The sequence below is a fragment of the Hemiscyllium ocellatum genome, chromosome 22 (genome assembly GCF_020745735.1).
Source record: "Hemiscyllium ocellatum isolate sHemOce1 chromosome 22, sHemOce1.pat.X.cur, whole genome shotgun sequence".
Classification (NCBI taxonomy): domain Eukaryota; kingdom Metazoa; phylum Chordata; class Chondrichthyes; order Orectolobiformes; family Hemiscylliidae; genus Hemiscyllium; species Hemiscyllium ocellatum.
Window position 1 is genome coordinate 14,960,741 of NC_083422.1, and position 16,800 is coordinate 14,977,540.

The window sequence follows — 16,800 nt, forward strand, 5'->3', positions numbered from 1 at the left end:
CCACTATCATCCACAAATACAAGGGCAGCAGATGCATGGAAACATCACCACCTACAAGTTCCTCTCCAAGCATTCCCTTCCCTAACATCAGTGTAGGTATGCCTCCACCTCAAGGACTATAAAGGTTCAGGAAAGCAGCACATCACCACCCTATGAAGGCAACTCATAATGGGCAATAAATGCTGGCACAACCAATGACTCCCGCATCCCACGAGTCAACATTAAAAAGACATTGGAAGGAAACTGCAGGACCATTTGTTGCAACTGGCTATGGGGAATAATGTATTTCTGGATCATCCAAGGTTTACAGCTTGGAAGCATAACAGATGGGCTTTGGGAGCACAGGGATAAGAGAGAAATAAAATGGACTTGGATCACTATATAAAAAAACAGCATGGAAGGGCATTTGAGGTTCACCAGTCCTTCATGTGTGGGAAAGTACTGGGTGTAGAATACAGTGGTATTAATCTTGGGAACCCACAAGTGTAAGCTTTAGGTGTGGGGTAACTAATGGGATCTGGATTTTTACAGCATTTTGGAAGATGAGGTGAAGTTTTGGTATTTGCCAAGTAAATGGCAAGGGTTTGTTGAGTGTGAAGTACATGGTTTGTGAACCGATGATGATGATGATAAACTGTTAAGGTTATCAGATTTGGGAAAGGGAAGATAGTGTTTGGAAATCCGAAGTGACTGTGACTATTTTACGCGTTTGTGGCTGGTAGGTTTTCAGTGAGGATCGAAAGCTGTACAAAGGGAACATATTCCTTGAAATACATCCAGGGGTTAGTTAGGTGGAACTGAGACATAAGAAAGGGGTGATCATCTTATTGGGATTGTATTATATACCTAATAGAGGGAAATTGAGGAACAAATTTGTAAGGAGATCTCAGTTATCTGTAAAAATAATAGGGTGGCTATGGTAGGGGATTTCAAACTTTCCAAACATAGACTGGGACTGCCAGAGTGTTAAGGGTTTAGGTGGAGAGGAATTTGTTAAGTGTGTACAAGAAAATTTTCTGATTCAGTGTGTGGATGTACCTAATAGAGAAGGTGCAAACCTTGACCTACTCTTGGGAAATAAGGCAGGGCAGATGACAGAGGTGTCAGTGGGGGAGCACTTCAGGACCAGTGACCATAATTCTATTAGCTTTAAAATAGTGATGGAAAAGGATAGACCAGATCTAAAAGTTGAAGTTCTATCTTGGAGGAAGGCCGATTTTGACAGTATTAGGGCAGAACTTTCAAAAACTGATTGAGGGCAGATGTTCACAGGAAAATGGGAAGCCTTCAGAAATTAGGTAACGAGAGTCCAGAGGAAGTATATTCCTGTTAGGGTGAAAGGAAGGGCTGGCAGGTAGGGAATGCTGGAAGACTAAAGAAATTGAGGTTTTGGTTAAGAAGCATATGTCAGCATAGGCAGGATAGATCGAATGAATCCTCAAGAGTATAAAGGCAATAGGAGTATACTTAAGAGAGAAATCAGAAAGGGCAAAAAGAGGACATGAGATAACTTTGGCAAATAGAGTTAAGGGGATTCCAAAGAGCATTTACAAATCCATTAAGGACAAAAGGGTAACCAAGGAGAGAATAGGGCCCCTCAAAGGTCAGCAAGGCGACCTTTGTGTGGAACCACAGGAGATGGGGGGAATACTTAATGAGTATTTTACATCAGTATTTACCGGGGAAAAGGATATGGAAGATATAGAATATATGGAAATAGATAGTGACATGTTGAAAAATGTCCATATTACAGAGGAGGAAGTGCTGGATGTCTTGAAATGCATAAAAGTGGACCTGATCAGGCATACCCTAGAAACCTATGCCTTTCTGTGGGAAGCTAGAGAAGTGATTGCTGGGCCTCTTGCTGAGATATTTGTATCAACGATAGTCAAAGCTGAGGTGCTGGAAATCTGGAGGTTGGCTAATGTGGCGCCACTGTTTAAGAAAGGTGGGAAGGACAAGCCAGAGAACTACAGACTAGCGAGCCTGATGTCGGTGGTGGGCAAGTCATTGGAGGGAATCTTGAGGGACAGAATGTACATGTATTTAGAAAGGGAAGGACTGATTAAGGATAGACAACATGGTTTTGTGTGTGGGAAATCATGGCTCACAAACTTGATTGAGATTTTTGAAGAAGGAACAAAGAGGACTGATGAGGGCAGAGTGGTAGACATGATACAAGTGGACTTCAGTAAGGCATTCGACAAGGTTCCACATGGGAGACTGATTAGCAAGGTTAGGTCTCATGGAATACAGAGAGAATTAGCCATTTGGATACAGAACTGGCTCAAAGGTAGAAAAGAGAGGGTGGTGGTGGAGGGTTGTTTTTCAGACTGGAGGCCTGTGACCAGTGGAGTGCCACAAGGATCGGTACTGGGTCCATTACTTTTCATCACTTATATAAATGATTTGGATGTGAGCATAAGAGGTACAGTTAGTAAGTTTGCAGATGACACCAAAATTGGAGGTGCAGTGGACAGCGAAGAAGGTTACCTCAGATTACAACAGGATCTTGATCAGATGGGTCAATGGGCTGAGAAGTGGAAGATGGAACTTAATTTAGATAAATGTGAGGTGTTGCATTTTGGGAAAGCAAATCTTAGCAGACTTATACACTCGATGGGAGTCCTAGGGAGTGTTCCTGAACAAAGAGACCTTGGAGTGCAGGTTCAGAGCTCCCTGAAAGTGGAGTCACAGGTAGATAGGATAATGAATTAGCGTTTGGTATGCTTTCCTTTATTGGTCAGAGTATTGAGTATAGGAGTTGGGAGGTCATGTTGCAGCTGTACAGGACATTGGTCAGGCCACTGTTGGAATATTGCATGTAATTCCGCTCTCCTTCCTATCGGAAAGACATTGTGAAACTTGAAAGATTTCAGAAAAGGTTTACAATGGTGGACTCTCCCTCTTTATGGGCATTTAAGCGGGCATTGGATAGGCATATGGAGGATAGTGGGCTAGTGTAGGTTAGGTGGGCTTGGATCGGCGCAACATCGAGGGCCAAAGGGCCTGTACTGCGCTGTATTTTTCTATGTTCTATGTAAAGATGTTGCCAGGGTTGGAGGATTTGACCTATAGGGAGGGGCTGAATAGGCTGGGGCTGTTTTCCCTGGAGCATTGGAGGCTGAGGGGTGACCTTAGAGGTTAACAAATCACATGAGTCATGGATAGGGTAAATAGACAAAGTCACTTCCCTGGGGTGGAGAGTCCAGAACTAGAGGGCATAGGTTGAGGGTGAGAAGGGAAAGATATAAAAGAGACATAAGGGACAACTTTTTCACGCAGAGGGTTGGTATGCGTATGGAATGAGCTACCAGAGGAAGTGGTGGAGGCAACATTTAAAAGGCAGCTGAATGGGTATATGAATAGGAAGGATTATGGAAGGATATGGACCAGATGCTGGCAGGTGGGACTAGATTCGGTTGGGATATCTGGCCCGCAAGGACCGAAGGGTCTGTTTCTGTACTGTACATCACTACGACTCTAAAGCCAACAAATGCCTTTCAATGTTTACTGTGTCCAATCCTAAAACTGGAAACAGATCCTCATTATTACTGCTCTCGATCATTCCCATTTAAACAAAATCATGGTTTCAGAAATAAAACAAAAAACTGCAATTGCTGGAAATCTGAAATGAAAACAGAAATTTCTGGAAAAATGCAGACTGGCATTGCTGGTGTACAGAAAGCAAAGTTAATATTTTGAGTTCAGTGACCTTCTTTGGAATTGATAGAAGCTAGGAAAAGGTGCTAAATACACTGAGAGTCGCATGTGAAGGGGAAATTACTCCAGAAAAAACTGGCAAGTTATTTATTAAAACCCCACATAACAGACCTAACCCCACATACTACTAGTCCAAAATTCAAACTCAAACATAAATACAGAAACCATAGATCCTGAATCAGACCCTACTCCAACTAATTGCTTAGTTGAGAATGTTTACAGACATCATTTCAAGTGAAATAATGATCTCTCTTCTTTCTGGAGAGAGATATCTGCTGCATTTGGCCAAAAAAAGCAAAATATTCCATTGGTCGTGAAAAATTAGAATATCCAATATCAAAAGATTAACACTGACTAGATTGTGAAGTTTACATCTGCTCAGACGTATACTCTAATGACCGTGCATGTTACAAAAAAACTACTGATTATTTAAAAACAGTATTGTACATTATCTGCTCACTCCTATGCAAACATGTAACCATTACATAAAATTTAAATAAACTACACAATTGCAACTTAAGAAACCAATGAGAACTCATGTTAATAATTTGTCCAGAAGGACAGTAGACATGTAATTAAATTCATCTGTATAGTTTTGGAAGCTATTTCTAGTTTATGTTCAATGTCAAGTTACACTTATCCATTTTAGTCAGTCACAAAGATGTAGAGCACAGAAACAGGCCCTTCAATCCAACTTGTCCAAACCAAACCAGATACCTTAAATTAATCTAGACCCATTTGCCAGCACTTAGCCCATATCTCTTTTAAACTCTTCCTATTCATGTACCTATCCAGATGCCTTTCAAATGTCATAATTGTACCAGCCTCCAGCAGTTCCTCTAGCAGCTCATTCCATACATGGACCACCCTCTGAGTGAAAAATTTACTCCTTAGGTCACTTTTAAATCTTTCCCCTCTCACCCCTACGTCTCTGCTCTGGACTCCCCCAAACCCGGGGAAAAGACATCGCACGTTTGCCGCGTCCGTGACCCTTATGATTTTATAAACTTCCAGAAGGTCTCTTCAATTGATACTTAGCAACATTTTGATGGTGGACTATAATGTCCAATATTTCAAAGGTAGGCTCACTGTAGCACTATCTCCAATCTTCAAGTAATGGGAGGTACAGGCATTAGCCCTTAACCTGTTGATTCTACGTATCTCTGGCGTGCATACACCTCAATGTCCAAAGAACTGCGAAATTACAATCGACATTATCGATGATGAACATACATACACTAATTTACGAATAAGATCCACAAAATGGTTACGAAAAATAGTGAAGATTTCAGAAGTGTCTGAGGCACCACCTGTAATAACAGCCAGAGCAACCGGCACAGAAATTACTATTGTCGCCTCGTTCAGAAACTGTAGTTTCACTTCCAACGTCAATCCAATGCAATTCCAACCGCTCTGAAGCTCAACATCAGTAAAAACTGTCATCGGAAGTCCGGGGGGTACGGCGATTCCCAAAGAATGAGCAACAACAACAGGGGGTGGGGCAGAAGCAATTCTCAGCAATGTATTCCATTCGATGGTGTCAGTTGATCAATAGCCAATGGATACAATCGGCCTAAAAGACCAAGTAGGAGAGTTTGTTTGCAACACATGCCCAGAAGGTCGCTCCTTTACCAAGATGTCGAAAGACAGCCTTTCCTTGCCCCTCCAGACCGCCCGAAGAACACCGCCAATCCAACCATTCGATGAAAAAGCGGATCAATAGGAATCGGTTTCCAACCAAACGTGACGTTTCCCACACAACAGCGATCAGTGGGTAGCCTCGATGTTTTGATAGTGGCAGCAGCAGGGCTTATCCTCGATGAATCGGAGTGAAGGGTCGGTTTCAGGCCGACCCCGCTTCCTCCGTTCACGCGGCTTTGGGGGGTGGGGTTGGAGAAGGTTTGACGAGTACCCTCGAGACGAAGCCGTTTAACGGCCGCCACCGCTCGCGCTCTGCTCGCCACGCCCCCTCCCCGAGACCCGTCCCGCCTCCTTCGCCTGAACTGTGTAAGAGAGAGGAAAAAAATCATCGCAGGGGACACGTGACTGCCGCAAATAGTGCCAGCACCAGCGCCAATGTTGTAATACTGATTTAATTCACTTCATATTCAAACCCTTCACCTCCCCCAGTGCAACATGCCACTACACACTCTCAACCCTGACTGAGGCAGGAACACAACGGCCGGCCCTGAAATCCGAAGGGTGGCTTGGTAGAGGGTACAAGTCAATCCCTGGACAGCGGCTGCAAGGGGGACGAAGGAGGTGGAACGGTTGAGTGGAGAGAAGGCAGGGACTATATCTTAATAGGCGGAGGGTTACATACACACACTTACTCTGTCTCTGTCTCTCTCTCTCTCACTCATTCCCACTCGGGGCCATTGCGCTTTTTTTTTCCCTGGGAAGCCATAATGGAAGCCTGAGAGTCCGGCGGCGGCCGTAGCAGCAGCTTTGGAGGGGGAGGGGAGGGGGGGAAGAAGCTGGAGTCGGTGCCGTGGCCGGAGCCGGAGCTGGAGCTGGAGCCGTGGCCAGGGCCGGGGCCAGGGCCAGGGCGATCGGCCGAGAAAGAAAAAGGAAGGAAAGAAAGAGGAAAAAAAAAGAAAGAGGAGCAAGTGTGCGTGTGCTGGAGGGGAAGCTCGGCTTCCTGCTGACTTTTTCTGAAAAAATGATGCTTATAATTTTTTAATACGGATTGGATCCGGATCACGGAGTGTGTGGATTATTATTTCTGATCGGAGAGTAGCCACGGATGTATTTTCTACAACGTGTAATTTATTGACAGCGGAGAGGGGAAAAAGGAATCGACTTCTTCGGATTATTTTTTTTTGGAAAAAAAAATCATTTTCTTTTTTTTACAGGAAGGGCAGAGAGATTTTTTTTTCCCCTCCCTCCATTCCCCTGCCTCTCAGCTCCCCCCACCCCCCGACCGACGGTAACGGCGGCGGCGGCGGTGGAGGCGATCGTGGAGGAGGAGGAGGGATAATCGCAGCGAGAGGCGGTGAATGTGGCCGCCGTCTTACCCCCACCAACTCCTCTGGTTAAAGGGTTTTACTTTTTAACCTCCCCCCTTCCCTCCCCTCCCCTCCCCTTGGATTATTGCCACCCGCAAACCCCCTTTTTCATTCCCTTCGATGGTCATCTGAAGAAGCCGGAGCAAACCCCCCCCCCCCCCCCCGGTCCTTTCCTACTCCTGCGGAGGATATTAACGGAGTCGGGGGGGAAGGCAAGAGGTAGTTTGAAAGAGAGAGAGAGAGTGTGTGTGTGTGTTGTGGAACTGGGTGTTAGGCCCCTGTGTGACAGCAAGCCAGAAGGGAGCCAACAAACCCATTTCCACATTCACCACCACCTCCACCTCCCCCCTTCAACCAGGATCGCACAGGCATGGCTTCGAGAATTAAAGAACTTGTCAGCAGGAACAAGAGAAGATACCAGGAAGACGGGTTCGACTTGGACTTGACATGTATCCATTTTTCTTTTTGTAAGGTTGGGGGTGGGGAGGATGGTGGTAGTGGTGGAAGGTGGTTTGAAATATTGCGTCTTTCATATTGCTTTACTGAATCAAGGTTTGAATGGAGACGTGCAAAGACAATCCATGCAGTCTTTTCCGCCCCCCCCCCCCCAACCATCATATTAGATAAGTGAGAGGAGACCCTCTTGCAGAAACGGAGAGATATTACACAATTTTAACAAATTGATCATATTCAGTGTTGGAGTATAATTAAATTGAGTAACTCGCAAATGACTGCATTGAAATGTTGGGTGAGTTCCTTTTTGTTTTTTTAAGAAGTATGAGTAATTAGGTGTGCGGGCCTGGCATTATAAGTTGAATGTGTAATGTCATTGTATACGTTGCTTTGTGGTACTGAAATACCTTTTGTACAGATCTATAGCTGCCATGCGTAGCCTCTGCAGGGGGGCATAAGTACTGTACAGAGTGTGATTAGGTCTTGGCCTACATTAGAATGGGTGAAGTTAATTTTGTGACTTTGACTAAAATGTTTAATATCTCTTAAACAATTTTTAAATGTATGTTTACATGTTCAGTATTTTTGCACGATCTTGCGTATAATTAAAACTAATAACTTTGCAAGCATGAGGATGATTGCTTTTACGTTGCTATTATTGCAAATTACGAGTATTCAGGAGTTGAATTTTTACTTTGCATACAGTGAATCAGGTATCTCTGAATTGGGTAGTAGACTATGGTTACATTTAAGAGCTCGTGACATTGTGGTTTTGATATATATCGTCACTAACAATGATTTAAAGTCATTTGAAGTTGTATTTGCTTGACTTGAATGGATCTAGTGACTGGTAATTTTGCTGATCTTGCTATGATACCGTTGGCCTTCTAGTTTGGCAGTTTAATAGAAGGACGGAATACAGTAACGTGCAATGGGAGTACTGTAACAAGCAGTTTATGGTGGTGATGTCATGGTGCATCAGTTTAAATTACAAGACGCAATGATCTTGTGCACTGCTACAGTTTGAAATAGCGTGTAATGTAGTTTGAATTTTCACTAGATTAGGCTTAGCTGCAATTTGACTTTTTTTTGTAAAATGGTTCGACACTTAGGAGCAAAATGTACTGAAACTCCTGTTTGTGGAATGTGACTGTTGCAGCTCAATACACTTGCATGTCCATTATGCACATTAGGCTAAATTGAATTGTGCCTTTTGATGAAACACAACTTATTCGTTCAGAATCCAATTTGTGTGTTTGTACAACTGAGTTTTCCACTGGTTGGCACGTTTGTGTTGACATTTTGGTTAATCAATTTTGCTTGTTTTCACAGTTTCCTTTGCTCAGGTGTAAAACTTTGTGGTATATGTATGCAAGACATTTGCATAATGTCAGTTGAATATTTGGAGGCAGAGCTGCTGAGGTAACACTATTTTGTAAATAATGGCAACATAGCATTCAGGAATGATTTTCTTTAGTACTTGACTGATACTGTTTTAGGTTAATTATGACAACGTTTGAAAGAAACCCCTGTAACTCCGATCTACTGGACAGGAAAATATATTGAAAATGCTCCTTGAATATAGTATGGCTGTTTTATATGTGATGAACTTTATAAATTGTTTGGGTTTCATACAGTATAGTATAATTCTACTTGAAATATAAATTGAGAAACCTGCTAACATTTGGAAAGCCCTTTGAAACTTGACTCAAAAATGAAGCAAAACAAAGCTGTTAATGAAGTATGCTTCATTCACGTTTGAGCTCAAAGGGTAGCTGTTTTCATTTAACAAAAGTTTTCCCTGGAGTGTCGAAGGCTGAGGGGGTGACCTTTTAGAGGTTTATAAAATCATGAGGAACATGGATAGGATATACAGACTAAGTCTTATCTCTGGGGTGGGGGAGACCTGGACTAGACGGTATAGGTTTAGGGTGAGAGGGGAAAGATATAAAAGGGACCTAAAGGGCAACTTTTTCACGCAGAGGTTTGTGTGCATATGCAATGAGCTGCCAGAGGAAGTTGTGAAGGCTGGTACAATTGCAACATTTCAAAGACACTTGGATGGGCATATGAATAGGAAGGGTTTGGAGGGCTATGGGCCAATTGCTGGCAAATAGGACTAGATTAGGTTGGGATACCTGGTTGGCATGGAAGAGTTGGACTGAAGAGTCTGTTTCTGTGCTGTACGTCTCTGACTCGATGACAATGCCACACGCATGCGGGAAGCATGCACATTTTATACATTTTAATGTTGACCCTTAATCTGAGATTTTGCGAAATTTTAAGACTTATGTTTAAAATATTGCAGGTTTTTTGATTTTTCAATCCAATCTAGTTTTGGTTTTGTGCATTCACAGTTGGGATGAGCAGAGATATAAAATCTGGATAAAAATGAAATTGGTATTCTTCAGTGAGTAGTAGTCACTGTTAAGCTACAACATTTGTAATATTTACTTTGTATTGTATCCATTAATAAGTTTAAATCCATATTATACCCATGTTGGTAGACGTTAATGTGTTTTACATTTCCGCTGCAACAGTTTAGATTACATGGTGCAATGGCTTTCACTTAAGTCATGCGATTCAGTCATTGATGGCTGTCATCTATTGAGGATGTTCTAACACTGGTTAGATGAGGAACATGACTTACTGTGTGCATGGTGTAAGTGATATGGGATATTTTATTTTGTTATAGGGCCTGTGTAAGTGCAACTTGTACAATATCTGATTCAGCTTTGATTCTGTTCTTGTGTGACAGAGTGGCTCTGTAGTTAGCACTGTTGCATCTGAGGCAGATTGTTGTCGTTTGGGGTTCTACTAATAGGATTGGAATACAAAATTCTAAGCTGACATTTTGGTGTATTCCCATGTGCGTCCTGCATTGTTGGACATTTTATCCTTTTGAATGAAACAGTAAATGCTATGTGCGTAATTCTAATGTACAGACTTCTTCCCATTATATTAAAATGTTTCCTGACTAATAATCCTTGAACTGTCTATACTAAATATACTAATTGATCATTTATCCCATCGCTCTTACTGAGATCTTGTTGTATAGGCAAATATCAGTGATTCTCCGCTGCTTTTTGTTACAGTGTAAGAAGTAATTAATTGTATTTGAAACAACTTGAGATACTGTCTTAAGGCATCTATTGTGATCTGACATTTGAATTTCTGTTTCCCACAATGTAATATGTAATTTTCAGATACAGTCCCAAGATTACAAACCACTTCATTGGCATTTACATAAGGCAATGCAAAATTGAGACATTTGCAAAGAAAAATGTCCAAAGAGTTGAGAGAAAGCCAGAAGTAGGAGATTCAGTTAGGAGTCCAGAAACCTAACTCAGTTCAAGAATGTGTTACTATTTCAGAGGAATGAACCTAATATTTGGTGTGCATTGTAGATTGTGTATGTTATAGCAGTCGTCAAAGTATCTGAAGTTCTGCTGTTTGATTACTTAGATTAATCTGTTCTTTTTTAAGAAAATGAGTGTTTTCCTTAAGATTCTGTTGTTATTCAGGCACAGTGTCATAAAGTCAGAGTCACTCAGCATGGAAACAGACCATTTGGTCCAGTTCTTCCATGCTCACCAGACTTCCCAATCTGACCTATTCCCATTTGCCAGCACTTGGCCCATATCACTCCAAACACTTTTTATTCAAATACCTATCCAGATGCCTTTTAATTGTATTTACTGTATACCCATCTCCACCACTTCCTCTGGCAGCTCGTTCCATACACACACCACCCTCTGCGTGAAAACGTTGCTCCTTAGGTTCCTTTTATTACCTTTTCCCCCCTCACTTTAAACATATGTTCTCTAATTCTGAAACACCCTAAGAAAAACAGCTTGTCAATTCACTCAACTGTGCCCCTTATGATTTTACAAACCTCTGGAAGATCACCCTTCAGACTGCAATGCTCCCGGGGAAAAATCCCCGGTCTCTTCAGCCTCTCCCTATAACTCAAACCCTCAAGTCCTGGCAACATGCTTTAAATCTTCTCTGCACTCTCTCAAGTTTAACATCCTTCCTATAGAAGGGCAACCAGAATTAATAGCAGTATTCTAAAAGTGGCCTCACCCAATGTTCTATATGTGTTCTGACCAATGAAGGCAAGTGTGCCAAAAGCTGATTCTGCCAACCTGTCTACCTGTGACTTCACTTTTAAGGACTATGCACCTGAAACCCTAGAGGCCTACTATTAACTGTATAAGTCCTGCCCCAGTTTGTCTTACCAAAATACAACACCTCACACTATTCTAAATTAAATTCCATCTACTACTCTTTGGCTCATTGGCCCACCGAATCAAGTTCCTGTTGATAATCTTCACTGTCCATTGTGCCAATGTTGGTATTATTTGCAAACTTACCAAGCATACCTCCACTACTCATATCCAGATCATTTATACGCTTTGGCACCGATTGCTGTAATAGATTACTGCATGTAGTAGCTCATGAAGAATACCAGTGTTTTGCTCTGTTATGTGACACTTGTATTTAGATGCAATTCTTGTAGTTTGAGGATTTCTTCAATTATTGGATTGTGATCTTCTTTCCTAAGCCAAAGCTATGTGGGGGATATTTTTAATGTCAGTCTGCTGACAGTGTGCAACAATGAGGATCTGGCTTGGAATAATTTTTCTTCCTTCAGCCTCAGTGAATGTAGTATGTTTTTTCCCTTCCCCCAAACTGGTTCATAGAATTACAGCTGACGGTCTGTTTTCATTGGATTGCTGCACCCAATCATATGTGAGAGCTCACATATCTTTACGTTAATGCTCAAGATGCTCCGTCTGTAGTAAGTATTTGCTGCTTTGATCAGCCAACTGAAAGAAAATATAATAATTTTTCCATTGAAATAAATGTATGATCTGGAGCAAAGTTGAACACATCAAGTCAAACAATTGGAAGAAATTCTCAAGAATCTATCATTTTAATGGGACTATTGGAGTCACATCTGGAGTGATTTGTTATGTTATTGTGATGAGTTATTATTAATCCACCTGCAGCTAGCTGGTCATAGTAATATAAATTTAAATTGAGAGGTAAAATTTATAGGAACAGGTCTACATATCCCCATTGCATGGAACGGTATATTTGAAGGTTTGTGTGAGTACCTCTCTGGCTAGACTACACTTAAGTTCAGCTTTTGGCAACGAAATTCGCTGTTGTAAGATATCTTGCTTTTCTTCTTGGCTTCCAGTTAAATATACTGACAAGCCAGGTTCATGAAGCTGAGCTGAGTTAAGAGATTTGACAAATGTTATCACTCATGAAACATGAATTGAAGTTTTAGTGAAATGAACTTGTTTGGTGGAAGACATTTTTTGAATTGTAAAATATTTAGAAAATTCAAATGTATAATGTTCTTCAACAAATTAACTGTTTTGGTTTGGCATCACTTATAAGTAACAAAAGGTAGAGTTGAAAAAAGCTGCAGTTTATGTCATGATTTAAAATTTGCATTGATTTGGATGAATACATTATAATATATTTTTGAAAAATACAGACAATTAAATCAAGCCTATCTTGTCCACACATGGCACACCTTCAATGCCAATCTGGGAAGGGTAAAATAAGAACTATCATGGCCAGTTTTGGCTATTAATACTTTTAATACTTAATGAAATTTTACATTTGCCTGACAAAGGAATTCTTGCACCTTTTTGTAGGGCTGCAATGATTGTTTTTGATTATTTTTGTGAAATGCTTTCTGGTATCTAATCTAACTTTTGTACAGTGTGTTTTTATAGCTCTCCCATTATTAATCTGCATTGATTTAAACCTTCCCTAATTCTTTGGACCATGTCTGAGTGAAAAAGTCTGTTCCTTAAGCCCTGTTGTTGTTCAAATGAATGATATTAAGGAATCATCACAGATGGCCTCCTTTAGGATCATTTGGCCCTCGTGCCAACCTTCTTTAATCAGACTGTGCTGGCATAACATCTTATACCTCATTAGGGCATCCTGAGGATGTAGATGAATTTTTTGTTGTATTGTAAGAATCATAGCAATTGTATTTTTTTAAAAAAGGTTAGCTTCTTGGATGTGGGTATCTGCTGCTCATGTTTATTGCTCATTCGATATGGCCTTTGAGAACATGGAGGTACACTGCCTTCTTGAAACATTATACATACTGTCAATACACTGCAGCACTTCTACATTTTTTTCAGAAGTGGTTTTGAAAGTGATTTCATAACTTGGACCCAGTGATTATGATAGAGCAATAATATATTACCAAGTCGGGTTAAGCTTGGAGGGGAACAGTGGTATTCCTGCTTGTCCTTATCCGTCAAGGCACTAGAGATCACAAGTGTTGCTTAAGAGGCCTTAATGAGTTGTATGTTGAGTTGCACCTTGTGGATGCAAAACACTGCAGCTCTGCATGAGTGGTGGATGAATAGAGTGGACAACTTTGTACTGGTCAGTGTTGAATGTCTTGAGAATCGTTGGAGTTGTATTTGAAGTATGGAGCGTATTCCTTAACACTCCTTGTGCCATGTAGATAATGCAAAGGCTTTGGGATGTCAGGAATTCAGCTATCTGCTTCAGGACTAATCAGCCATTGACCTATACTTGTCACAATGTTAATGCATCTGGTCCAGTTAATGTTTTGGTCAATGGCCTTCGGATTTAAGTAATAATTCTGTTAGGTGTGTAGGGGACGTGAATAGATTCTCTTTTGAGATGGGCATTTCCTGTTAATTTTGGCCTGAATGCCAGTATTGTTCAAGCTTTGCTGCAAAGAGACATGAACTACTTCCATTATCTGAGACGTTGTGAATGTATTGGATAAGTTTTCAATTGAAGGCAAGTTATTGAAGCAGATAAAGGTGTTTGGGCCTTAGACACTGCCATGAGCAATTCCTGCAGCAGTGACGGAGGCTGACATTTTTAGGTTCCAACCACTACCATCATCTTTTGTACCAAGTGTATTGTAATCAAATTGTTTTTCCATATCCCCATTCTCATTGACTTCAGTAGTTTCAGGTTCATAATGCCTGAAACTGCCTGATGTCAAGGACAGCAACTTGGTTGCTGCACATCTGGAATTGAGCTTTCTACTCCATATTCACACTATGGCTGAAATGAGGTGTGGAGTCAAGAGTTCCTGGTAGAACTCAAACTGAGCATCAGTGAAAAAATTGTTGAAGAGTAAATGCTGTTCAATAGCATTGTTATTGACCTTGATAATCACATTGGTAATTGTTCTGTTGAGTTTGTAGACAGTACAGTCCCACAAATAGCAACATGGTTGTAATAGACAATTTATTTTACAAGCTATGATTTTTTTGGCGATAGATAGTTGTTTATAAACCAGTATGATTGCTTTCACTCTGAACAGCACAGTGGAATCTTTTACGTAGACTGAAAAGCTAGCATCTGCATAGACTTTGTGTTTAAGTCTCTGGAGTGGGAGTTGGATCCATTACCTACTGACTCGAGTAAGAGTGTGGCTGCATGCCACTTCTGAAATCTAGGTCCCTTTTCTGATCCAGAACCTCAAATTGAGTAATGAAGTATGATGTGTACACACTGAAATTAGCCAAAACACAATTGTCATGCCAAAATGATTGTTGTCAGACATGTTGAGTTCTATAATCAATATCACATCACATCTGATTGAGTTCAGCAGTAGGTCTCCTGAAAATTGATTTAACTTCTTTTTTGCTAATGAATGCAAGGCTTATCTTTAGTTTGAAGGTAGTATAACAAGTGATTTAGAGAGTAGTTTCAAAATTGTTGGACATTTTTGGAGCTTGTTGGGCTCTGAATCCACAGTGATTGCAGATGGAGATCAGAACCAGTTTGAAGATGAGAAAATTAAAAGGAAACGAAACATATTTCACATGTTTAGTGACAGCACCCAGCTAAGTGGCAAGGCCTACCATGATGCTTTCTGAAACTTGCTGATTAATAATGACTATGTACGATCCATCCTTTTCCGCATGGCACAGATTCCGACACAAAAGCTTTTTAGAGGGGTGAATACACAAATTGATGCTCAAAACATTCTAAGGTCTTTATGAAATGGGAATACAATCTTACTAGTCTCTTGTGGAAGATAAAATTTTGCAAAGTTGTCATTATGTGTATGATACCCTCTCTGAGTATCTGGGCCTGTTTGCACTTATTGTGATATAAATAAAATAACTTATTCTGACAGAATTTGGTAGTTCGTGGCCTATGTATTTTTTTTAAAAGAGTCCAGTTTTCTTTGGAGTCATCTAAAGAGCAGGTGTGGGGGAAAATGCATCAAGTTTCAAAATTGTTTTAGTAGTTACAGCTGTATCTATGAAGAGGGGCTGGATAAGTTTAGATTTGCTTTCTTTGGAACAGAGAAGGTTGAGGGAGGACCTGATAGGTGCATAAAATTTGGGGCACGTATAGGATGGATGAAAAGTAGCTCTTCCCCTTAGTTGAAGGGTCTGTAACAAGGGAACATAATTTTAAGGTGGAAGGAAGGAGGTTTAGATGGGATTTGAGATAAACCTTTTTCACCCAGTGGATGGTGGGATCTGGAATGTCGGGCCTGTGAGGGTAGATGAGGCAGGTAACCTCAAATCTTTTAAAAAGTGGTGTCACAGAATGTACAGAGACAAACCCTTCAGTCTAACTGGTCCATGCTGACCTGATATCCTTGTTGTCCCATTTTTGCCTCCAGTTGATGCAGAATGCTCAGAGACACAGTATAGTTTTATCTCCTTTGTCTTTACTCCTGGCTCTGGAGGGAGAGACAATGATCGCCCATGTGCATGGGGATATGAGTTTTTGGTCTTCTCTGGAATAACAGTTCCTTAATGAATTATACAGTTATTTACAAGGAGGTGCATCCAGACAAGGCAACATACATACTGATTAGGTGACCAGGACAATCAGTGACTGTCAATAGTAAAGATTAAGCCATGTGGTGTTACACAATGAATATTTTTCACCTTATTAACTGACTTTACATATTGAATGCTTCTTCATCTTGTTAAATAGCTCTACATAATGAATGCTTTTCCACATTCTTAACCCAATACCCTTGCCTCCAACACCCCTTTGTTAACTGCAAGCTCTTATCTGATCTGAGCTGAAAATGTGTTGCTGGTTAAAGCACAGCAGGTTAGGCAGCATCCAAGGAACAGGAAATTCGACGTTTTGGGCCAGAGCCCTTCATCAGGAATGAGGAGAATGTGCCAGGCAGGCTAAGATAAAAGGTAGGGAGGAGGGACTTGGGGGAGGGGCGATGGAGATGTGATAGGTGGAAGGAGGTCAAGGTGAGGGTGATAGGTTGGAGTGGGGTGGGGGCGGAGAGGTCAGGAAGAAGATTGCAGGTTAGGAGGGCGGTGCTGAGTTGAGGGAACCGACTGAGACAAGGTGGGGGGAGGGGAAATGAGGAAACTGGAGAAATCTGAGTTCATTCCTTGTGGTTGGAGGGTTCCCAGGCGGAAGATGAGGCGCTCCTCCTCCAGCCGTCGTGTTGTTATGTTCTGCCGATGGAGGAGTCCAAGGACTCCCTCCCACTCCACCGAGGACATGCAGGTCCTTGGACTCCTCCATCGGCAAAACATAACAACACGACGGTTGGAGGAGGAGCGCCTCATCTTCTGCCTGGGAACCCTCC

The 16,800-nt window shown here is 41.4% G+C and overlaps 1 protein-coding gene across 1 annotated transcript in view; it reads left to right on the forward strand.

Annotated features, from left to right (window-relative positions):
• Positions 1 to 6,108: 6,108 nt before the first annotated feature.
• ptenb (phosphatase and tensin homolog B) overlaps positions 6,109 to 16,800 on the forward strand; it is a 161,565-nt gene continuing 150,873 nt past the window's right edge. Inside the window, exon 1 of the mRNA XM_060841878.1 lies at positions 6,109 to 7,180. Within this exon, the coding sequence (XP_060697861.1) occupies positions 7,102 to 7,180 (79 nt within the window). The 5' untranslated portion in view covers positions 6,109 to 7,101. The remainder of the gene's footprint in view (positions 7,181 to 16,800) is intronic.